At 37.3% G+C, this 24,538-nt stretch overlaps 1 protein-coding gene across 1 annotated transcript in view; it reads right to left on the bottom strand.

Moving 5' to 3' along the window:
* Mmrn1 (multimerin 1) overlaps positions 1-22,612 on the bottom strand; it is a 69,403-nt gene extending 46,791 nt beyond the window's left edge. The window contains exons 1-2 of the mRNA XM_004648398.2: positions 22,579-22,612; positions 10,114-10,944 (exon numbers count right to left, since the gene is read on the bottom strand). Coding sequence (XP_004648455.1) covers positions 10,114-10,703 — 590 coding nt within the window. The 5' untranslated portion in view covers positions 10,704-10,944; positions 22,579-22,612. The remainder of the gene's footprint in view (positions 1-10,113; positions 10,945-22,578) is intronic.
* Between the last annotated feature and the right edge of the window lie 1,926 nt (positions 22,613-24,538).

The following is a 24,538-nucleotide window of genomic DNA, read 5'->3' on the forward strand; positions in this document are numbered from 1 at the left end:
TATTCAGGCATAAAAAGAAAATTCTGATGGACTTTACAACACTAGTAAACCTTAAGGATGTTATACTAAGTAAAATAAACCAGTCCCCAAAAGGCAAATATTGTATAATTCCACAGGTAAAACCCCTCAGTTTGTGAAAACAAAGAAAAACAAAGACAGGTCTAGACAGAGGCAGTGGTGGTGGCTGGAGAGCAATGTGACCACATTTAATGCCACAGAAGTGCACACTTACAGATGGCTAAGAGCAGTTTTATGTACATTTTGGCAGAACAAGAGTAAATACATCCATACTTAGGAATATACATACATACTAGAAAATACTATGGGAAGTTATAAATAATAATTCTGTATGCTTCTTGCCAAAATTAAAGAGAGCTGAACTTAAGAAACAGAGGGGAAAAAAAGTCAAAAACCATGAACAAAAGAAAATAATCAAGAACACACCCCGTGGATAGATTCACGGACGTGGTGGCTGGTGTGTTGTGCAGTCCCCAGGCGAGGTGGCTGGGGAGCTTGGCTGTCCGCTCTCGGGTCCCAGCTCGCAGCCTGCCACCCATGGCCAGGCCTGCTGGTTGTGGTTTCCTTCTCTGTGAGGAGCAGGAAGGTTGTGTGACTGAAGGAACTACATGAAGTCACACATGGCTGCTGCTACTGCTCTGAACAATTCAACGAGTCAGAGAGTTAAGTGGATTTTTTATGGAGTGTGACTTCAATATTTTCTATATTCATGTATAAAGAAAAAGCTCTCTTTTGTGCTTCATTTAATCACCTGATAAATTCATCTTAACTATAATTGCTTTTATGTTTTAAGTCAATAATACTTTCCAGAAAACCACCACAGAAAGTGGTTGCTAGCAGTGCAGATGACGAAGTTGACCCTCCAGAGAAATGGACTATTCACGGTATCTCCACGACCTGCAGAAGTCATGCACACAAACAATTCCAATGCGTTATTGAATATCTTACCACAATTTTTGTTATTTAATCAATGTGTAAAACAGTCTTTTGTCAGATCATTAATTTGAAAGACTAAAATCTACTTTTATTCACTAGTCATAAATTAGAAAATAGTCCAAGGGACATAGAAACACTATGAAGAAATGATAGAAATGTGAAGCAAAGATATATAGTCAGTAAAATATTCTGGGCATGTAAACCACCATTCAGTGAAGTCCTGGAGTTTTTACATTTAGTTTCAGCTAACAGTTCAAAAGACTAGCTTATTTCAATAGCTATTTTGTTAAAAAAAATGGATATTTTATTTTTAGATGAAGGAACAATAAATTTTGTGGTTCATTTCTTTTACTGTGTCTGTATAGTCATGGCTTATTCTTTTACAAAATTCTTCATAGTATTCAAGTTTAGCTGGGCCTGGTGGTGCACACCTGGACCCCTAGCACTCAGGAGGCTGAAGCAGGGGGATCCCTGCAAGGTCAAGTTCAAGGCCAGCCTGGGCTACATAGTGAGATCCAGTCTCAAAAAAAAAAAAAAAAAAAGATTGAAGTATTAGTTTTCTAAAAGAATCATATACATGAATTAATATATAAAATAAATATTCAAAAATCAACAATGTAAAGCTCAGATCATGGGGAATTTTGATAATTTAATTTTATTGTTAACTTAGACTTTAAAAAGAAGCACCTTTATTATATATCAATTTTTGTAATGAGTTTCGTCAGGCATCATTAATTTGCTTTCTGGATGGACACAGTAACATGAATGTTATTGAGTTTTTAGTGATGGATAACTTAATAGTGTCTAATGAGTCACAAGCTAATGTCTATACATAATATACTTAATGTAAATTTGTAGGAGAATGAAATAAATGAGTTCCCATCACAGGGTATTCTTCAAGGTTTTTTTTTTTAATTCAATCTGCTTTCCAATGTTTAATGTCAAAGATAGTACTTTTTAAAGGTGGTCCATTGAATTAAATGTAATATATGTATTCTCTAAATACGTATTCGGAAGCTCAGCTGTTAGTACAACTCTCTCTATAGATTTGTTTCACTTAACCTAATCCTATTTTCTTTCTCCCTTTAGCCTATTCAGAGAGCTGTAATCTGTTTCTGCTCCAGTAGGTGTCAGGCTTTCCCACAGCGTGGACCACAGAAGCGGGCTAACTCCACACTTGATTCAGTTGCCTCTGAACTGACTCTTTCAGCACCTGCAGCTAAAAATATATTTTCAAAATTACCATTTTATAGTTGGAGAAGCAGGACCTGCCAGGCCTTGTTGAATTCTGGCATATGAAGAGAAAAATCAAGATACAGAATATACGTCATGTAGTATTTGCTTTCACTAGCAGTAATATAACAAATACATTTATTTGCCAAAGATACCAAAAATGTTCTTTAATATATAGTGTACTTCTCTTTAGAATTTTACAAGAAATAAAAAAATTGCCTTTGGCTATGATTAGGCCCAACAATAACTTTGAAAACTTACAAAATTTAATTGAACTTTTTTCATCTAAAACTGTTCATAATTCACACAAAACAAGAAAAAAATAAGTATTATGGTGGCAGAAACAATTGAATGGTGTGGGATTATAACTTTCAAAAACACTTTATTTTATTTTTTTTGAGGTGCATCTCTTTATTTAGAAATGTCTCAAGTTTATTCTTTTTTTCTTTTTCTTTTCTTTTCTTTTCTTTTCTTTTCTTTCTTTCTTTTTTTTTTTTTTTTTTTGTGGAACCAGAGATTGAACTCAGGCCCTTGCGCTTGCCAGACAAGCGCTTATTCTACTGAGCTATCTCCCTGGCCTTAAGTTTATTCTTTATGACAGAGTAGTACTCTATTGTATTAAAAAACATATCTAAAAGGAGATTTTATAAAGGGAATATGGACACATTATGTATAAACAACAATCACTATCTTACAAGAACTAGAGAACTCACATCATACATAGATATAGACATATATGTAGATATATTGTATATATGGATGTATCTACAATATTAAAATATATATTTTAATATTATTCAACCTTCTATTCAACCTTCTGCCTTTTATGTCAGAAACTTTATTTTTTTTCCATAATTTTATTGAGAAACAAATAGCAATGAGACTGTTTCAAACCAAATTGGTAGGACTGTTTCAATAATTAACACATTGCATACATTCTTCCTAGTGGTTAATTGCTGTACAAGATGTGGACATGATATCCTATTTACAAACACCATTAGAACAAATCACTCTATTCATTAAGAGAACGTAACTATATATCTATCCTAACCACTTTGAATACACAGATACAAAATGGACATTCATCTATATCCCCTTTTTTTTGTTAAGTTCCGTTATTTGAATATTATAGGTGTGTAAACTCAGCAAAATATTCTAAAAGAGTCCAGTAGTCCATAATAATATTGGGTCTTCTGCTATACTAGCAATGTCAGAAATTGTTGACCTGAGTCCCCTACAGCTCAACATAACACCATGGCTTTACTTCTTATACTTTGTTTTTATACTTTTCTGCTGGATGGTTAAGACCAAGACAAAGCAAGACCTATGCAACAAGAGTTGTAGCTTTTGGGTCTGATAAGGTCAGTGAAATCCCGTCAGGATTTATCCTGAGATCCTGTACCTCAGATTGTAGAACCTTTTTCAGTGTCAGCCATGTGGATGAGTCATAGCCATTGCTTGGCCAAGTGATCTCTGTGAAAGCTTGAGAGAATGTTTTCTCTCCATGTGACTCTCCTTAGGAACATTCTACATCATTGATCACTTTCCTCTTTGGCCCTATAATCTCCTTGATCAGAAAATTTGGGACACTACCGAGTTACGTGATGTTACAGTACAAGTTCTTATATGTCCTGAGTCTTAATTGACCTTGGAAGGCTAGGGCCAAAATGTTGGCCTTCCTTGTGGCCCTCCTTTTTCTCTAATTTTGGTCTGCAAACTTAGGTTGCTAACCCTCCAGAAGACAAGCTTATTGTTATTATCATACCACCTAGGCTGTCAAGCTTAACCTCACTATCTATCTGAATATCAAACATCTTAGGCATAACATGGAACAGGTATTTTTCATCAAGTATTGATATGTTGAACTTTAAGTCCCTACAGAATATGATGAAAAAAACATTTAAAAATTAGAATATATTTTTTAAAATAGGCATAAAGAATTATATACTTCTTATGTTTACACATAAGTCCAAAAATCTCACCATATACAACCTTGAAGCAGGACAGTCCCACAATATTCCTTTTCCTGTCTCTTGCCTTCATTCACCACCCCCTTCTTTTTGAACAATCATCTACCTGAGAGATAGCACAGCAGCAACTGGCATGTCATGACAAGCAGCCTGTATTCAGAAGACCAGAATGACAGGCACTCTGAGCATGAAACTACTATTACAGATTACCATCTTCAGTGCAGTTGCTTAGTTCACGGGTGTCAGTATATATAGTTAGTCAGGGTGAGAATCTTTCCAATTAACTGCTAGATTCAAATCTTCTGGAGATTCTCAGGATCATTGCCTTGCCCATCTTCTACATATAACTGTATGGCTTGACATTGTCATGTTTCCTAGCTCTTCTCCTTTCCCTCTCTTAATTAGTTAGTCTTCGAGTTCTTGCTTTCCTTTTACTTGTATTATACCTTTCTATTTGTGTTTCTTCATTTGAGTTCTTATACTAAGGAAACTATACGATATTTACACATGTGTGTCTGGTTTATTTCACTTATGAGTATATGTTCAAGTGGCATCCACTTCAATATAAAAGCTTCGAGTCTATCATTCATAATAGCTGAATAATACTCCATCGTGTAAAAATACCACATCTGTTTCAACCATTCCTCAGGTGATGGGCATCTTAATTGTTTCCAATGTTTGGCTATCACAAATTGTGCTGCTATAAACATAGGCACACATATATCCCTATGATATAATGTGTTCAGATCCTCCAGGAAAATTCCCAGTAGAGGAATAGTTGGTTTAAATGGGATTTCCAATCCGACTTTTCTAAGGAGTCTCCACACTGATTTCCATAACTCAAAAACACTTTAAATGAAGAATTTAACTTTTAAATTTACAAGTAGCCTAATAAAAAGATATGTAGAATTTATCCTTTGAGATAGTATATTAAAAGTCACAAATCATTACCTTAAGCCACATCTTTGTACACAAAACAAGTTTTGCAGCATGTAGACAAAGCACAGCAAATGAAATTCTAAAGGTCATTACACTCATTGAAATAAAAAGAAATACAGTTTGTTTTTGTTGCATAATCAACTTTTATCCTCATTTTGCCATCCTCATGAGCATTTTGACATATTTCTGATCTTTCAGTATATAAAATAAAAATTAAAAAAACAAAGAATAGAAAACTAAGATAGCATGGGTTTGTGTCTCTCTTCCTCCTTTCATTAAAAGCATACACAGTTGTCCACCATAGTGGCTTCTGCTGTCCACCTTCCTTCAAGCTCCCTCTCACTCAGAGAACAGAGATCATGTGACCACCGATCTTCAGGGCATTCACATTATGGATATTTTCAGACCCATTTTTGCAGAATTCCATCCTGTTGATCATTTGCATCCTTCCTAAAATTTTTCTTTTTCTTTTCTCTGGGACCACAATTTCTCCTTCTTTTCCTAAATTGTCTGGCCACTCCATGGCTCTTTCTTGGGCTTCTTCTATTTCTCCTCCATAAGATATTAGGACTTCTCTAATTACGGATATAGCTTTATTCCAGTATCATCCACATCTGTGAATAAGTACATTTCTATACATTACTGCTTCCCCCAGTGTATATTTATAGTCTTTGTCCACATAGATTGGATAATTTAAGATAAATGCTATAAGAGAAATAGAGTGTTAAGATAGGAAGAAAGAGTGAGAGGATGGACAGCCTCACATCGGGTAGCCAGGGAAGGCCTCCTGAAGAGCGCACATTAGAGCTGAGACTACAGGTAGAGAGGAGTCCCTCAGCCTAGATGCGGAACACAGAGCCTTCCAGGAAGAGAGAAGAGGACTTTCCTAGAGATGTCCATTAACTTGATATGCACCGTGGGCAGGCCAAGGCCCCTGTGTCTGCAGACAATGAAGGGAAGTGAGCATACAGTGGTGGGCTATGAGAGAGAAACCAAAGTTCATAGATTTTGAGGCAGAATTCTCTGTGAATCAAGAGTGTAACTTGAAATCGATGGTATTTTTAAGTCTCTATCAGCTGGATAGTAGTTGTTGCCAGTGTCTTAGAAATACCTTAATGACTTTCATGTATATTTTCACTTTTATAAAAGAGTGATATATGATAAAAATCTTGAAGTATGAAAGATAAATAAAACTAAAAATTCTAAGTAGAAATCTAAATTCTAATTCTTATTAGTACCTAAAATAATGTGTAACCAGGGATAATGAATTATTGCATTGAGTGAAATATATTCATCTGATTTATATATTCAAAAAAAATCTCTCATTTGCAAAGAGTGCATTGCTTTCAAGTCAGGCTGAACTGCATAACAAGATCCTATCTCAAAGAAAAATGTAGGGCTGGAGAGATGGCTCAGTGGTCTAAAGCACCTACTTGAAACAAGCTTGGCAAAGCACAGGGACCGTGGTTCGATCCCCCAGCACCACATGCCAGCCAGCCCCGCCCCCTGGTGAGCTGAGCTGGCCACACACACACACACACACACACACACAATAAATAAAATGTAATAAAAAATAAATAAATAATTAAAAAAAAAGAAAGAAAAATGTACAGGATGCATCTAAGATTTCTAGTTATGGAGCTATCATTCACTGAAATGGTGGATTAAAATACACATGTGCAAGGGTCAGTGAGATAGCTCAGTGGACTAAGTGCCTCCTTATCCAAGCACTAGGACTGGGGTTCAATTCTCTGCTCCACATGCCACACTGGTCCTGCCCCCTGGTATGCAGAGCTGGTGACTGAGTCTGGGTGTGGAGGCGCACATCTGTAATCCCAGTGCTGGAGAGGCTGAAAACAGGAGGATCATTATGAGTCCGAGCTGCATAGTGAGACCTTGTACTAAATACACAAGAAAAAGATACATATGTGCAGAGATTATGGTTTATTGGAGAAGTAGGCAGTTAGGTTTTCTGAATAATTCATTACTTATTATCCTCTCAGGCGAGGATTACTGATTCCTTTTAGGATGAGTAAACTATTCACCTTTTCCTCATCAGCTTCACTCAGAATCTCCCCATTATTTCATTCAACATCAGCACTTATGACTTAGTATTTTTCCCTTCTGTCCTTCCCAGTCTGCTGTAGGTTCATGAAGGTGCAGCACAGAGGAGCTTTGTTCACTATTTTACTACTGGCACCACCATGGTGCTAGGAACATTCTAGATGTTCAGCAAATGCTGGTTCAACAGATAACCATACTAATCCTAATTTCTTCTTTGTATTCCACTTCAAAGTGCTTGGTCATCTATGAACACTCAATTTGCCAGACAGGAAATCACAACTCCAGTGTAGTTAAAAATTTGTGCAGTACAAAATGACAGAATACAAGAATTCACAAAAATATGTCATAATAGATGCCAGGGAGATAGACCAGCACCACCGGCACCTGCCTGGCAAGTGCAAGGTCCTGAGTTTGATGCCTGGTACAAAAAAAAAAAAAAATTAAAGAAAGAAAGGAAAGGAAAGGAAAAGGAAAAGAAAAAGAAAAAGTATGTCATAATAATCCTGTAAAAAAAATAAACATATCCTAGAAATAAGTGGGGTTTTTTCTTAAGAATTATTACAAAATTCTAAAAGTGATAGATGGAGGAAAAACGATGAATTTACATAAAATCAACTAGATTGTTTCATGAAAACCAATATTTCTTTCAACCTTATCAAGGCTTTCTTGGATCAGCACCATGTCCATAAGAGAAGAGTCCATGTTCTTCCTAATGCCCTCATCATTTGCGTGATTAGTGAGTAGGAAATGAGAAGGATTGAAAAGAGAAACTCTCAGATTCCCCAAGATGTCAAATTGTAGAACCTTTAAGAGCAATTTTACTTTTCTACAGAAATTTAATATTATTTATGTTAGAAAAACCCATGTGATAAAATTGTTTAGCTAGTTATATAAACTTATATTTGCATGACACACCAGAGATCGAACCCCGGTCCCTGAGTCTGCCTAAGCAGGCACTTTAATCTGCTGAGCTATTTGGCTGGTCCCATTGTTTATTTTTTATACTTAAATATTCATTAAAGGCAGTAATTATTATTTTTTTTTAAATTCTATGACAACTTATGGACAGTCATCACATAAGTGTTCCCAAGCTTAAAAACTGGGAGGCTTGGATAAAACAACTGCCATTTGTTTCTGAGATGCTATTTATCAAGTTGTTAATTACTAGTTTTATTTATGACACAATATGATGCTTCCTGTATGCTATATTGAATTCAACTTGTATTTCAGTTGCATTATCTTTGTTATTTTTATTATATTTCCTATGTTATTGAAAACATCTCCTGACTCCAGCACCTCTGAAACTCTCACAATAGTTACTTATGAATGCATGACTTCTAAAAAGAAAATAAAATTAAAAGAAAATAGATGCTAGTATTCCTAGTTGAAATGGTGCATGTAAACAATTCAAAAAAGATCTCAATAAAAGACATTTATAATTATTATTTAATGGACATCGTGTTGTCACGCAAAACGAGAAAGATTAATGTCTGTTTTAGATAAAATCTACTCATCACAAGTTAAACCTTTTCTGATCATAATGTTAGTTTTATATTTAATTTGGATTGTTCCAAATTCTAAGGGAATAAATAAACTCTTAGTTAAAATCAGATTTCCTTATATATTTAAAAATTCTCCAACCTTTCAAATGCAATGAAAGCCAGAACACACACCTGCTCGTCCACTGCCTCCTCCCAGTGCCTCAGTCCTCATCCCTGTGCAGCAGCAGCTAGACAAATGACTTGCAAGGAGCAGGCATCCGATCTGGAGCTTGAGCTTTTTACACTCCTACTAGGATATTTTGCTTAGCTTAGCCCCTAAGGCATTCTTTCAAAATTGTCTTGAAATTATGTTACTATAGGCAAATGCACTTGCAAGCTTCATTTTGTACACTAAGTTTCTAGCATTTCCAACCACAGATGGCTGCCGGTAGAGGAGCGAAACATCAATGTGATCAGCTATGACTTTGCCCTTGGTTTGTGGGCCATTGGAAAGCCTTCCTATCAATCTCCCTTTAAACTTGCATTTCTTATCTTAGTTGAACAATTCAAATGGCTCTAACTAAATAAAAATCTGTGGAATATATAGCTTTTCCAATTCATCGCCTTCATGATGACAAACACAGTGTAACATAATAAAAGTATTAGTAAAATATGACCTGTAGAGTATTTTTTCTGCAAGAAGGATACATCTAAGCACATGTCATTAATTTGAATCTTTATAATAAGTCTGCAAAGTTACACTTTTTATCTACAGTCCCTCGATGGTGCTACCATTTTACACATGAAGAAACTGAGACCCAAGCAAATAAGCTGATTTGTACAAAGTCATGCACGTAGATAGACGTGGAGCCAGAATTACAAACCAGGCTCAATTACCTGGAGGTATGGCACACAACACCTCAGTTGGTTTGCTGTGATCCTTAATAACTATATTTCCTGTAGCATCTCATTCCAATTTTCCAATCTGTATACACCCAGATTTTGTTTATTTTTCTTTCATATTTTGGATGTAGTTTTGGCCACAACCAACATTCCTTTGAGCAGAATTTAATAAACCAACAGACACTTTGGTGCCACGTCAGTAGTGACCATGTAGGTGACAGCCCTTATATCAGTGCACAGAAAAGTGACTGACTATTGTGACTAAAGTAAAATTGCAAGAAGAATATATGCAGTGTATTATTTGTTGAAACTGTCCTTCCGATTTGATTTGAAACTGTCTCATTGCTATCTCTTTGTCAATAAAACTTTGAAAAAAAAATAAATAAAGTAAAATTGCTACCTTTTACATATGCGTCTTTTCCCTGTTACTTAAGGTGCCAACTGTAATGCTGAAATAACAATTATGATCTGATTTTATTTTGCATCTAAAATAATTTTCTCGGAGAGAGCCAGTTTAAACTTGATTTAAAATTCATAGTCAGAGAAAGAAAAAAAAAAAAAAAACTTACTTTCCTCTAGTTGTTTCAAAACTGGATTTTTGAGAGCTGGGTCTCTGGTTCCGAGTGCTATCGCCTCTGCTGAGGTACGTTTCTCGTGGGGATCGATTTCCCACGCCACCGGCTGATTTTAGAGCGTTTTCTCGTTGCTCTGACTTTCCGGCAAAGCTTTGAAGAAATTTCAGTGTTGAGTTGGAAAGCAGCACTGTCTCCGCTCCAGCTTGGGAGCTGATGCTAGCTTGGGTTGGAAAGGCGAGCTCTGGTAGCTTTACCTCTCCTTTCTCTGTTTTCCTGGCGCCTGGGGCCAGTTGGATTCTCACACCCTCGGTAGCCAGGCTTGACTCTGAGGGCTGCAACGTTGACTGCAGAGGATGCGCTTCAGGTGTTCTCAGCTCAGGAGTTGGAGCTATCTCAGTCGATGGGTTCCGGGTGCTTGGGAGCATTTGAAGACTTTGTGTGTTATTTACAGGAGCTGAAAGAGAAGTCATATTCTTGTGGGGGTTTTCATCCTCAGCAGTAGTCCCAAGATGCTTAATGTGATCAAGTCCAATGCCCACACTCCATAAACTGGAAAGAAGGACAAATAACTTCGCTTTTTCCATTTCAGTAGTTTGGGAAAAAAAATGTATGTGAAATTGGGAGACAAAGTCCTTCCAGACTATTTGATAGCTGTTTCCACAGTGAAATGTGGCAGGACAGAGCTTCGGCAATTTGGGGTATGTAGAGGAAACAGGTTCTGTGCTTTGTAGCAGACTCAGGAAGTGTGATTTCCTGTTTCTGTAGGATGCTCTTCGTGGTCTGTGACTTCTGCTGGGATGGATCTTTGGCTGTGGTGAAGGACCTCTGGGAAAACACAGGCATTTGCTATTAGGAAAACCCAAGGGAAAAGCACAAAGGGACATTGCTTTCTTATGTGACCTCATGTTTTGTTGAAAAAATTTCACACTGGCAGTGGGGAGTCTGGCATTTTGTTAGGCTGAATAGGAGTTAACAATTTGTTTATATACAACAAAATTGAGAATAAAATATAGTGCTTTTTTTATACTGTTCCATACCCAAAGCTACACTTTGTACAAATGCATATCTGTATGTACACACATAAACACACCTTGTTAGTGATGTCTGGCCTTCCTATATTATGGGGAGGAATTTCATATGTATAAAACACTTGTCTTGGTTATTTTTTCTCATGTCTCTCCCAGAGTTAATGTGCTCTTGGCTGTGGTGAAAGACCTCTTACGAAACTAAGAGCAGATGGTCAAAAGGGAGAAAGGTTTATTTGGTTTACAATTTGTGGAAATTTCAGTCCATAATCAGCTGGCTCAAAAGCAGGGTGCATGGCAGACAGGCACTGCTGGGAAGTAGTTCATAGAGGGAAGGAGGTAGCAAAACAACAAAATAGGGGCAAGACAAGCCCCCTTCTGTCCATTGTATTGTACCCAGGCTACAGGATTAGGGCGGTGTCAAGCCAACCATAGGGCTGGTTTAGTATCCATCCACCCTTAATCCCAGAAGCCTCAGTCCTACCATTATAGCTATCTCTCATTTGAAGTTAATCTTATTGATTGTAAGAAATACCAGGGAAAACATAAATTACTGAATTATAAAGGTATAACAAGAAAATCACTTTAAATTTTATTCTTAGAATTTTAGTATTGATACCAACTAATGCAATAAATAATGAGAATTTTGCTTTCTGTATTTTTCAGATTGATCTTCTAATGGCTGGGTGTTATGAATATACTTTTTAATTACTGAAAACAGATGAAGAAAGATGAGTCCCAGGATAAAATTAGAATAAGATCATATTCAATGCTTTTTAGGCTTCTACTATATTCCAAAAAGCATTTGAGAGTATACAACACAGAACAGAAATGATGAAGGAGTCTTCCAGGTTTACTTTTCTAGAGAACATACTTCATGGAAATTTTTTTTTTCATGTATTTAGTACAGCATCTCACTACACAGGTAGTACTCATAGTGATCCTCCCGTTTTCAGACTCCCAAGTGATGGGATTACAGGCGTGTGCCACCATGCCCAGTCTCAGTCACCATCCCAGTGTGCCCTGGGGCAGGGCCAACTCAGCACTCAACGCTGGTCACTGTGCCTGCCTAAGCAGGTGCTTTAATCTGCTGAGCTATCTGGCCAGCCCTGGAATTTGTGATTTTATTTCTTCAGTAAATCTTGATTCTTAGGCTTCAATTAAACTTATGTGCAAGAATTTGAACAGATATGTAGTCATTCATTCATTCATTCATTCATTCATTCATTCATTCATTCATTCCCAAAACTGAATCTGTGCAAGGTATTCTTTTTTAAGTACCAAGATTGTGAAAGAAATAAAGAATATCCTGCTCTGTCAATTTGCTTAAGGCTCATAACATGATTTTTGAAAGCACAATCTACGTGTAATTAATCTTTCTTTCATCTTCTTTGTCAGACATGAGGCTCTTGCTAAATAGTCATCATAGAACGTTTTCTCTCAGAAGTGGAAAATTGGAAAGTAGTCCCTGTTTTGCTATATATTATTGTAGAACTGTTCTCTTGCTCTTCTGGATGCACAATACGAGGATTTGATACAAGATCTCATTTCCCTGACTTATGAGTTGGCCTTACCCTTTTCCTCTCCAACCCTTGTCACTCACTGCTGTGAGTACATTGCTCACTTTACCAGGGCATATGCAATGTGACATTATTTAAACTCAGCAGCCCCTTCTGACTATGCTGTACAGGACAAGAACATTCTTCAAACTTTGTATTAGTAAAAGAGCAAAAAGTTTCAGTACAGACCACCCAGCAGCAAATAGTTACTAAGAAGAGCAATGAAACATCATGCTTTTCACAATAAAATTAGTATTAAGAACAAGGCATTTGGGGCCAGGGATACAGCTCAGCAGCATGACATCTGCTTGGCAAGTGTGGTCCTAAGTTCAGTTCCCAGTTCAATAAAATTAATTAATTAATTAATTAATTAAAATCAACAACAACAAAAAACAAGGCATTTTAATTTTCTTAGCCTGAAAAAGTGAAGTGGCTACTTTGGGCTTGTAGCAGAAGAGTAATCCCAAAAGATTCAAGTAACTCTTTGTATTTGATATACAATTTTGAATCCATTTCCTTAGAGTTGGTAGAAGCAAATGCATAGATGGTCCAGAACATTTATTAACAAACTGATGGCACTTCTAGTTATTTTTTTTTTTTAATTTTGTTTTGCTTCCATAATTGATTTTTTTTTTTTTTCGGTCGTACCAGGGATCGAACTCAGAACCTTGTGCTTGCCAGGGAAGCACTTATTCCACTGAGCTATCTCCCTAGCCTTGGCTTCTGTAGTTGAAATGACCACCTTAATCCTGCTCAAAATAAGTGCATTTTAGTGATAATAGGGAACCCAATGGATCTATAACAGATATTAAATAGCCAAATGGTAATAAAATTCAATGGAATAAAAGCAATTCATTTCACCTCCTGTAAGGTATTGACCAGTGATGCCTTTTATTCACCCCTGAGCAAGTGTACAATTGACCCTGTGATCAAAAGGCTAAAGGTTCTGAATCTCATTATTGATCCACTAAGCAATCATGTGCTCTGGCTCCCTAGAGAATCCCTGGCTCATTTAATGGGTTTAGGCCCATGGATCAGCCCTTAATTGGACACGTAAAGCATTTGTAGGGCAGAAACTATCAGAGGTCTCATTTCAAATTCTGCTTACTGAGACACATCGATAGTTGCCAAAGAGCAATTAAAGACACTATTTCTAGGAGGTCTGTCTAAAGAAAAATCAGTTCATTCAGTTCTCTACTGTAAATACTATGGTTAACCTTACCATTGATATGTTTTTGTGTGAAGGGTTTTTGTTTGTTCAATACATGTAAAAGAGTGCATATACAAAGATTGAGACATGAGAAAACATTGGTTCAACGCTAATGAAACCTACAAGAATTAGGATTCAGGGAAAGTGACAAATTACTGAAACATTTTTTAAAAACTTGAGACTACAATAAAAACAAGCTGATAAAGTCCCTATTAACACCATGTCATGGTTTGTCTCTAGGTGTCTGCCCTCCCCCCAAGCCTCATGCAGTCATGGGGCAGACTTCTAGAGTTTGTGATTAACTCATGATCCACTGGGATTTTGGGTGATCCAAGGCTGGGATTATGGGTCTGAGTACTGCTGGGATTATGGGTGTGAGTGCTACAGCCCAACAAAGATAGTCTGAATGCAACATAAGAGAGACAGAGAGATAGACTTCCTTTCTATTGTCATTGTTGCTGCTACTCCTCCCTCTCTGCTCTTTGCTGCCACCATTAAAGATTGCTTTCTGCCATGTGCCACTCTGCCTTGGAGCCAGCTGAGCATGGATTGAAACCTCCATTGATTGTGAGCTTTTCCTTTCTTCATTTTAAGTGTCGGGTGTTTGTCCCAGCAACAAGAGGAGAGTAACTAAGACCCACTAGGAGTCTTCATAAGACTCCTTGCATGATTTTATTAAACTAGAGAGCCTCAACCTGTTGCTATAGGCTTCCTCATATAGGAAACAGAATTAATGGGATTCCCCTAGCTGGTCCCCATGTTGGTAAGTATTCTCCCTACCCCTGCCCACCCACAGCTTCTTAATGAAGCAGACCTGCGTCCTCACAACCTTAAAGAGGATGCCAATTATCTCGTAGGCATCTGTCTTGTAGCGCCACCCCTCATATATCCTGTGTCAGGTCTTCTGTTGGACTCTAGGAATACCAAACACAACTGAATTGCAAATCTATGCTAAGCATACAAGACAATGACTGGCTGGGGAATTTTTCTTTTTTTTTAATTGCAAAGTCAATGCATTTGGTGTATTGCAAAAGGTGCTATGCTTTTCTTCATTATCAGTGAAAGAAGTTAAAATTAAATTCCACAAAAAATTTTAAAAACTTAGCAAGTGGCAAACAAATCTCCTTGAAAGTCACAGTCACATATAGAGTGCATCCTAGAAAGAGTGGGGGGTCAAGATAGCTTCTGCCCACTTCCATGAGTTTCATTGAGTACTAGATCTACTCAAGGATGTAGAGAGATAAAAGGCAACTTTCATAAAGGAGTATGTTTTTTAAAAAATTTTTTTTAGGAATATGTTAATAAATGAGGCATTTACTATACTCCTGCCTAAAAGCACCAGGTGGAGAACACATATTTTTAAACTAGAAAGGAAGTGGAATGTGGAATCAATCCATCCTCCTCCCCTAAGGGCTGACCACTGGTTAATGAATTTTTAAAAAACAAGACTAAAACAAACCCCCTCCAAACACCCTACCCAGAAAAAAAAAAAAAAAAAAAAGAAAAAAAGAAAAGAAAAAGGAAAATCCTAAGACGTCCCAGATTACTCTCAAGTGGAACCAGGGAGCATCTTCTACAGCTCAGATCAGCCTGCTGCAGAGCCCTCACAAGCATGCCCTACTTTTAATCAACAACAAAGAAAAGATTCTTGATACAACAAATCAATCATTTTTCTGACAATCACAATTACTCAATATCAACTAGTACTGGGAAGGCTGGGGGCGCACCCATCAGCCCTGTCTCACACTAGTATGTGTGGGTCGGTGCAGGGCCTTTGTCATTATTGTAGAAACACATTTTAATTTTTAATCTTATTTGATTTAAACATTACTTTTAGTGTGATGCCGGCACCAGGACAGCCAATAGTGCTTCATTAGACACATCTTTAGGCCTTTCTGTGTGAGCACAGAGCACTCTGCATGCTCGACAGCCTTCAGACCACAGGCAGCTTTTCATCATCCTCTAGAGTGACAGGTTTCTGTTTGTTCTTGGCAAGTTTCTCAATAGGAGAGGATCATTTCTGAGATCAATTTGGGTCCCAACAAGAAAGAAAGGAGTCTTTTGACAGTGGTGAGCTATCTCAGGCACCCAGTTTTCTTTCACATTTTCAAAGAGGATGGAGAGACCACTGAAAAACGGACTAGAAACGCATCTGTTTGTGAATAACTCAGTGGTCATAATCTGTCAGAATGCTCTTGCTCTGCAGTATCAAAAAGCCCAAGAGTATATGGCTGTCCACCATCCATAACTGGGTGCCTGAGATAGCTGGCACCTATATCCATAACTGTGACTGCATAGTTGCCAAAAGGGTTGGCACGTATTCAGATGGAAATTTGTTTGTGTATAGAACATCAGGAGACATATTTTACCAACAGCACCATCGCCCACAACAATGCACTTAATTGTCTGCATTGTGGAAATAGTTTAAATATTTCAAGTTTGGTGTTGACCTTGGCTTCTCTGCCAGGCACTGGCCTTACCACTGATGTTTGCGATGCCCTCATTCTTCTGCTATGACTTCACTTCCCATTAGATCTTTTATATTAAATTACATTTTACAATTTTGGCAACTTACTTTGAAAATTTTGTAAGAAATAAATAATGTGATGTTATCAGGAGAGTTCTACGTTATTTTTTTTTTTTAATCATACCATCAACATAGGATTGACTCTATACCACAAAGTGGGTTATCTATAGGTGACATGCTGATCAGTTTATGCTTCTTTTCCCCCTTATAACCCATTTGAATTAATTTTCTAAATATCAGAAAAAATATTGAAACAAACCAGAGTTCTAAGATTTCTTCAATTTTATGATGCTTTAGAAACATTAAAAACCTGTAAAATTTACATGTGGAAGACAGGACTTATAAGTGCTCTGCAAAAAGACTGGGGTAGGGACAGAAATAAGTTTCCCCAGGATTTTGACAATAAAGTGTGCTAGATAATCTAGACACGGGGAGAAGAGCCAATGAACTGAAACAATGGCTTGATGCATGCCAAGGCCCCAGGGGGCACTTTGGAGGAAAGGCCCTCTATGGCTGAAGGCAAGGCAAGAGGATGAAGAGATGGAGGGAGATCACCAAGGGTGCAGAAATCCAAATGGAAATCTGGAAAGAACAGAGCTGAGCAGAGACTGACTTCTTGCTAAGAGGTGGAAGAGATCCCCCCACAGTGGCTTAGTCACCCCTAGTCACACTATTGTCAGGGAAAGAATTCCCCCTTTGCGTCTGTGGATGAGTGAGCATGAGGCATCAGCCCTGGATGGGTGAGAACAGCAGTACTTCACATGTGTATGCACCACCCTGCGGAGGATGCGGCCTCACAGGTCACACTGGGGCTACTCTTGGAGCAGAGTGAACAATCAAGGACTGTGGGAGGTGGCTTTTGTAGTATCAAGAGTATGCAGTGCTCCTGGCTCCCAGGGTAGGGTGTGATTTGCTTCACGAACTAATTCTATTGACTGGAAGGGAACTAATGTCTCAGTTATTCTCACATTGCTGGGACAATACCTGACACCCAAAATGAAGGAAGGAAAGGTTTATATAGCTCACAGTTATTGGAGGTTTCAGTCCATACTTGGTTGGTTCCAAGGCAGAGTGGCACGGGGCAGAGAACATCCTTTCATGGTGGTGGCAAAGAGCAAGAGAGAAAAATGGAGGAATAGCAGCAACAATGGTTACAGATAGTCTGTCTCTCTTACATTGTACTCAGGCTCTCTGGCCCAGGCTGCATGTAGCACTCACACCGCTAATCCCAGTGGATCATGAGTTAATCACAAACTCTAGAAGTCCACACTCCATGACTGCATGAGGCTTTGGTAGGACAACTAGACACAAACCATAACATCTGAAAACCACTATTCAGAGACCAACAGAAAGTATGCCTCATTGACTTTATAGGACCTTATCTTAGGGTGCAGAGAAGGAAACTGTGGCTAATCCATTTGACTTCCTCTGGTTTTAGAAGTCAAGGCAGCACACAATATTGCTTCTAGGGGGCCTGGGGAGATAGCTCAGTGGAATAAGTGCTTGGCTGGCAAGCGCAAGGTCCTGAGTTTGATCTCTGGTACCATCAAAGAAAGAAAAAAAAATTGCTTCTTAATTTTAGAGCTTAAACTACACACAACTCAAAGAGATTTTTTTTGTATGGAAAGCTTCCTCTATAAAATTTTGCCTATTCCCCTATGGAAAACCCACTACTATTATGGACTACTGGACTACATTGGATTATTTTGCTGAATTCACATACCTACAATATTTAAATGGCAATGGAATACCCATCTCTGACAAAACTAAACAAAAAAAGGGGATACAAATGAAGGACCATTTTGTATCTGTAATATACAAAACAGGATAGATATACAGCTACTTTCTCTTAATTCAATGAGAAGAAAGATTTGTGCTAATAGTGTTTGGACAAGATATCATGTCTGTATCTTGTACTATGAATAACCACTATGAAGACAACAATATGCAATGTATTAATTATTGAAACTCTCCTACTAATTGATTTTGAAACTGTCTCATTGCTATTTGTTTCTCAACAAAATTAATAAAAAAATGTTTGCCTATGCATAGATCTCAAATTTGAATGAAAGAAGAAAATCTCAATCATTACCCAGAAGTATGTTAGGAACATGATGACATAAAACTGATTAAAGCTGCAAGAACTGTGGCTTAGATTACATCTAGCTCAGTTCCAGGCCCTAAGTTAAAGACCCTACAGGATAAGAATATGAGCTTCTCTGAGGTAAAGACTGTTCACCAAACAATCATTATTTTGCACATAATACCTCTATATAATCAAAAACTATGAAACATAAAATAAGAAAGTGTGATCTATATTCAAGAAAGAAATCCTCAATAGAAAGGAAGCTAGAAAAGTTCCAGATCCTGGAAATATCAGAAAGAGAGTTTAAAATAATTATGCTAGGATATGGTAGAGAAGAAAGGCCACATGTCTGAGCATAGCAAAGGAAACCAGCTTGCTTCATGGTGGGTGGGAAGCAAAAAGAGCTGAAGCAGCCAGGGTCCTCACGTTCTTTTCAAGGACACAATCCCAAGGACTCAATGTCCTCTTGCCAGGCCTGCTCTTCCAAACATCCCAGCTCCTCCCAACAGTGCCACAGGCGGGGAAGCCTTCAGCACACGGACTCTGGGGAGAATGCTCCAGCTCCAAGTGATGGCAAACAGTCAGCAGAAATGGAATATGGCAGAACGTGGAAGGGACTGAAAAAATAAAGTGGGGCACTAAGAAACTCCACTGTTAGAATCAGCACTAGCATTCAGGTTTTCTAAAACTGGATCAGCAGTTTTTCTATTCCCCTATAAAAACCAACTAAAGTCAAACATAGAGTTCAGAAGACATTTAAAGTTTTATTAAAGGAAGAAATATATTAAGTATTCTTTTCAATAATATATACATATTTAGCTGTTGATAGAAATATAGATAATATTGATAAAAATATTTCAATGTCAGGAATATAGATTTAGAAAAAGGCAAAAAAAAAGGCCTTATCAAGTTATCAAATGACAATCTGGGTATTCTTGATTTTTCTTTTTTTTTCTCACTATGTAAAAATCCATTTAAAGTAGAGAAATTAAGAGGCCACACTATCCCCCAATATTGTCAGAATTAAATTAAAGAAGTATAATCATCTACTGAAAAGTGATTGTAATATATTGATATTATCAAAACATTATGCAACTCTTCCCTAGATAGTTATCTTTTTAAGTCTAAACACAGTACAGGAAGCACCATAGGGCCTTGGAACTGCTCCCCTCCACCCACTGGCATATGAGCAACACCCCAGGGCCAATCTTTCTATTATTCTGAGAAAAGTAGTTAAGGAAATAATGAAGACCCAGGAAATCTCTAAGTCTCCAAACCAGAGCACATGTGTATCAGATCTCATGACCTAATCTTTCTCCCACTCAAGCCCTGTTACAGGTCCATAAATATGGGCTGCATCTCACATACATAATGTGATCAGAGTGGACTCTGGGCCGTGCCTGCACACTAGGTGGCCCTGGGATGGCCCTGCACCCCACTGATCATTCCTGTTAATCTCCCCCAGAGACCCAGTGAGAGGCACCCGGGCAGTGGTGCACATCCTTTAAATTTGAAAGGCCTGACATGATCCATGTGCTGCTTACTTTCCTGTCATCCCAGTACCTTCTCTCTTCCTGCCACAGTTAGTCATAGGGCCCTGCCCAGAGCACATTTTTCCGTGACATTCAATAAATGCACCTGCTTTTCTTGTACCATTGGACGTACACTTGCAATTCTTTGTTCACTTTGTTCACAGAGTGCAGAATGTTGGAATCTTCTCAGGGTATCAAATATGGTTATTATACTCTTCATTTAAATACACAGCTTTAGGAAAAAAATTAGGAACTGGCTAGATGTTTGAAACAAATAGTATAATTAGAGAAGAAATAGTTGACACAGCATTGCGTATTTATCTATTTCCAGTAATTTTTAAATGCTGAAGTTATTCTAATTAATTTTTTTCATTTAGTGTCTCATTCCTATATTAAAAATCTTAAGGTAGCCCTGATGAAATGGATTCAGTACATAATTTTCAAAAACATATCAATGAATTGAAAGGCTAAAAAGTCATTAATGGGATAAAAGTATAAATTGACGCCAGATGAGCTATTACTAACTGTAATAGTACTGACTAGAAGAGACATCTTCACTGGTGGCACCCTTGACAGTCACGAACACCTACCTGCTTCAGTGCTGCACTTAAAAAAATAATAAGACATTTGTTATTACGTTTTCTCTCCTGTTACCATGGCAATAGCTTAGACCCACTTACTTGGATTTCTTGATCTTCAGGGGGAGGTAATGCTTGCTCTAAACATAAGAAAGTCTGTGTGTTACTCATCTTTTCTATAAATTCTTCTTGGACAGGTTACAAATTTCTTGAGTGTTTCCATTTCTCTGTTCCCTCCCTTTATTCTGTAAATCATACCCAGAGCCATTGCACAGAGCTACATCCCCAGCTCTTTTTAAAATTTTTACTTTGAAGGGCCAGCCAGATAGCTTAGCAGACTAAAATGCCTGCTTAGGCAGATACAATGGCCAGTTTGATCCTGCAGTGCAGCGCCGGCCCTGCCCCCAGATCGTTGCTGAGAAGGCTGTTGAGACTGGGCATTGTGGCGTGCACCTGTAATCCCAGTGCTTGGGAGGCTGAACACAGGCAGATCACTACGTGTCCAACTTAGCAGTGAGACCCTGATCACCCTGTAGACCCTTCCCTAAAATACAAAACAAACAAAAATGGGATCACAACAAATTCAAAAGCTTCTTCACACCAAAGGAAACCACCAACAGTGAAGAGACAACCTACAGTATGGGAAAAATTATTTGCCAGTTACTCCTCAAAGGATTAATATCTATATATCTATATATGTCTATACATCTATGTCTACACTACAGAGAGTTATTACAAAATAAAAGAAGTATGAGAGAGAGAGAGAGAGAAAGAGAGAGAGAGAGAGAGAGAGAGAGAGAGAGAGAGAGAGAGAGCTTGTGATCCAATGCAGATTATGTATCTAAAAAGATACCTCAACTTAGTACAATTGTCTTACCTATTTTATATGTTCTTTGGCTTCTTGGTCTAGTTTTTAATCTATATATATGACAATTAACTTTATAAGGACTTATATGATAAATAAATGAATTGGACATTGGAAAAGTAAAAGAGGGTGCAGGGAGGTGGGAAAAAAACCTGAGATGTGTTATGTACAAGTACCAATTCCCTACAGTGAATATAATCATTATGTACTACTAATATGTACTAATAAAAATTTTAAAAGCCAAGTAGTCATAATAAACAAGATAAAATTTAAATATATGAGAAATGTCAATAAACTCAATAAAATAAAAATTAAAAAATTGTAGTAATTGTTGATTCTTCGTGTTTGTGTAATTTTATTTTCCCTAAACACCCTTGTGACTGTGATGCATGATTACAAAGCCCCTTTTTAACCACAAAGCCAACATACAGCAGCTCAAAAGTGACAACTACTATTGAAACCCAGTACCTTTCACATTAAGTGATTAAACTAAGCCCTCTTTCCAGAGTTATGTGGATATCACTTATTGATTTACATTCTTGGTACATTTTTTGGTAATAGAAGACAGCTTCTGCTAAATTAGGAAACTATTTAAAACAGTAACCCCAGACTTTGCTTCAAAATTAGAGAGCAGTCTTATTTGTAGATATACCTCCCCCAAGTGTTCTCTCTGAGTGTCCAGACCCAGAGTAAACAAAATGTATTAGAAAACAGTAACTATCACACGCAAAAAATTAAGTTCTACTAGGACGAACTTAGTGTATTTAGAATTTGATTCAGTCTCTCAATGAAAGGGCCTCAAGTGCTAAGATAACAGTTTTCAACATAATCCCTTTTCTTGAGGATACCTTCATAGGTTCTGTTAAATCTGCCAGGCTTCCTTGGCACATCCCCACTGGATTATAAGTACTGCACAGTTTAAGAGAAAATCAGTGCTTTAAAAGAAGAAATGACATGTTTCACAAAGTGTTAAACTATTAATTCTTAAAACAGATGTCATTTCATTAGAAGTCACAATAGCAAACTTCTATTAAAAGATGAAACATAATGTTATTTTTTTTTAAAAGTAGCTCTTACCTTGGTGTTTTGCGTCCTTGTTGTATTCCAGATGCTAACATGCAGAGAACTCTGTACGTCTCTCTGTAGGACGCTGCCAAATACTCTCAGAATCAGAGAAAAGCGAGTTGAAGAGGGGCGGGAAGACCACCTTACAATGGCCCTGCTGCTATTCTTCCTGTGAATGCCTAGCAACAGGAGTCCAGGGACCGCAAAACTATGATGCCTAAGAGCACTGACCCTGGCCAGCTGGTGGCCTTTCAGCAGAGTGCATAATCCTAAAGCTGTTGCTAGAAGGGTTAGCCAACCTAAAGTGTAGCTGCACATGTGTTTAGTAAAATTTAGGATTAAGAGAGTTTTCTTAAAAATATTGATTATGCTATAATTTATTAATTAATAATATCTAAACAAGTATTAAAAAATGACATAAATCTCACACACTAAGATTTGGACAGTAAAAGTGAATAAAAGCTGGTATAATCTGCTTTAGGCTTGCAATACCATTATTTTATTCCAGGTTTCATTCCATTCTTGCAGTCCAGATTGCCTTTCTGCAAGCATTTCATGGCCACCAACCATACACTGATAAAATTATCTGAACTCCGTGTGAAATGCTAAAGCATTTTATAGTTTCCTATAAAACCTTCTTTAAGTGGATGGAAAATGAGTTGTTGGCTGTTCTATATCACAGAGAAAGTGCAAGGGCTCCACTCAACTTCACACTTACCTGGTCTCTTTGTGGCAATTTTTTTGTTGAGTAGAACTTCCTGTGAAAACTGGTGATAGCAAAAGAGCTGTGCTTTGTCCATATCATTCAATAATAAAGTGATCAATAGTTCTTCTTTCTATTTGTTTCAGTATCTTAAGATAATGGAAGCTGAAACCACTTGAGTTTTTCTCCGTAGATATTTTGTCATCTCACAGTTTTTGCTGTGGTAGCTGTAAATCTCCAGTTAAGCTCATTGTTCACTGTTGAAAACTTCTCCAGATTTCAGTACATTCAGGTCTGTCTGCCAGGAATGCTTTTGAAACTGTAGACACAAATGGATGGAATTGTCCTTGTATCTAAATTTTAGCAAATAATATTCTGCTTTTGAGAGACAAAGAAGAAGAAAACATTGTCTATTTAGGGGAAAACATTGGAATTTTTTAAAATGAAGGCATTATGAAATAAATAGAACTGTGCAATGCCATCATCAATATCTCACACTAAACAAGTTAAAAAGAATCTTAGAATTTTATTCTACCACTAGCCCAATCTGTTTAGAGTCTGGGTACAGAACTTATTGATTGCTTTAGGAATATATTATCACATAACAAATAGAGTAAGTTGAATAATGAGTAAGTATTTTGACACATTCCACTTGGACACTTTTTTTAAAAAAATGTATTTTAGTATAGGGTCTACAGGGTGTCACTACGTAGAGCAGACTCATAGTGATTCTCCTGTTTTGAGCCTCTCAAGCACTGGGATTACAGGCACATGCCACCACACCCAGTCTCAGTCTCAGTCTCAATCTCAGCATGTCCCGGAGGCGGGGCTGGCACAGCATGCCAGGAATAGAACCCCGGCCACTGTGCTCTGTCTAATCAGGTACTTTAGTCTGCTGAACTATCTGACCAGCCCTTGGACACTATTTTAAAATAAATTATGCTTAAACACATTTTTACACTGAAAAAAAAACAAAGATACTTAAAATAATCATTGTCCATGAAAATGAAAATATGAAATAAATTTTGTACCAGTATATAAATAGAAATCTGTGAATTCTATAGAGAGAACTATGTGGGCCAGATTCATAGTTAGTGCAGTTCATGATTAAGATTAAAATGTTCAAATTATTTTAGAAAACAGCATTTTTATTTAAAAGTTACATAATACTTGTAAAACACCTCATAGTTTGGTATATGGCATTTGGTATGTAATATAACATCTATTATATATACAGTATATGAATAACATATACATGTGTATCTATAT

The sequence above is a fragment of the Octodon degus genome, unplaced genomic scaffold (genome assembly GCF_000260255.1).
Source record: "Octodon degus isolate 3935 unplaced genomic scaffold, OctDeg1.0 scaffold00402, whole genome shotgun sequence".
Classification (NCBI taxonomy): Eukaryota; Metazoa; Chordata; class Mammalia; order Rodentia; family Octodontidae; genus Octodon; species Octodon degus.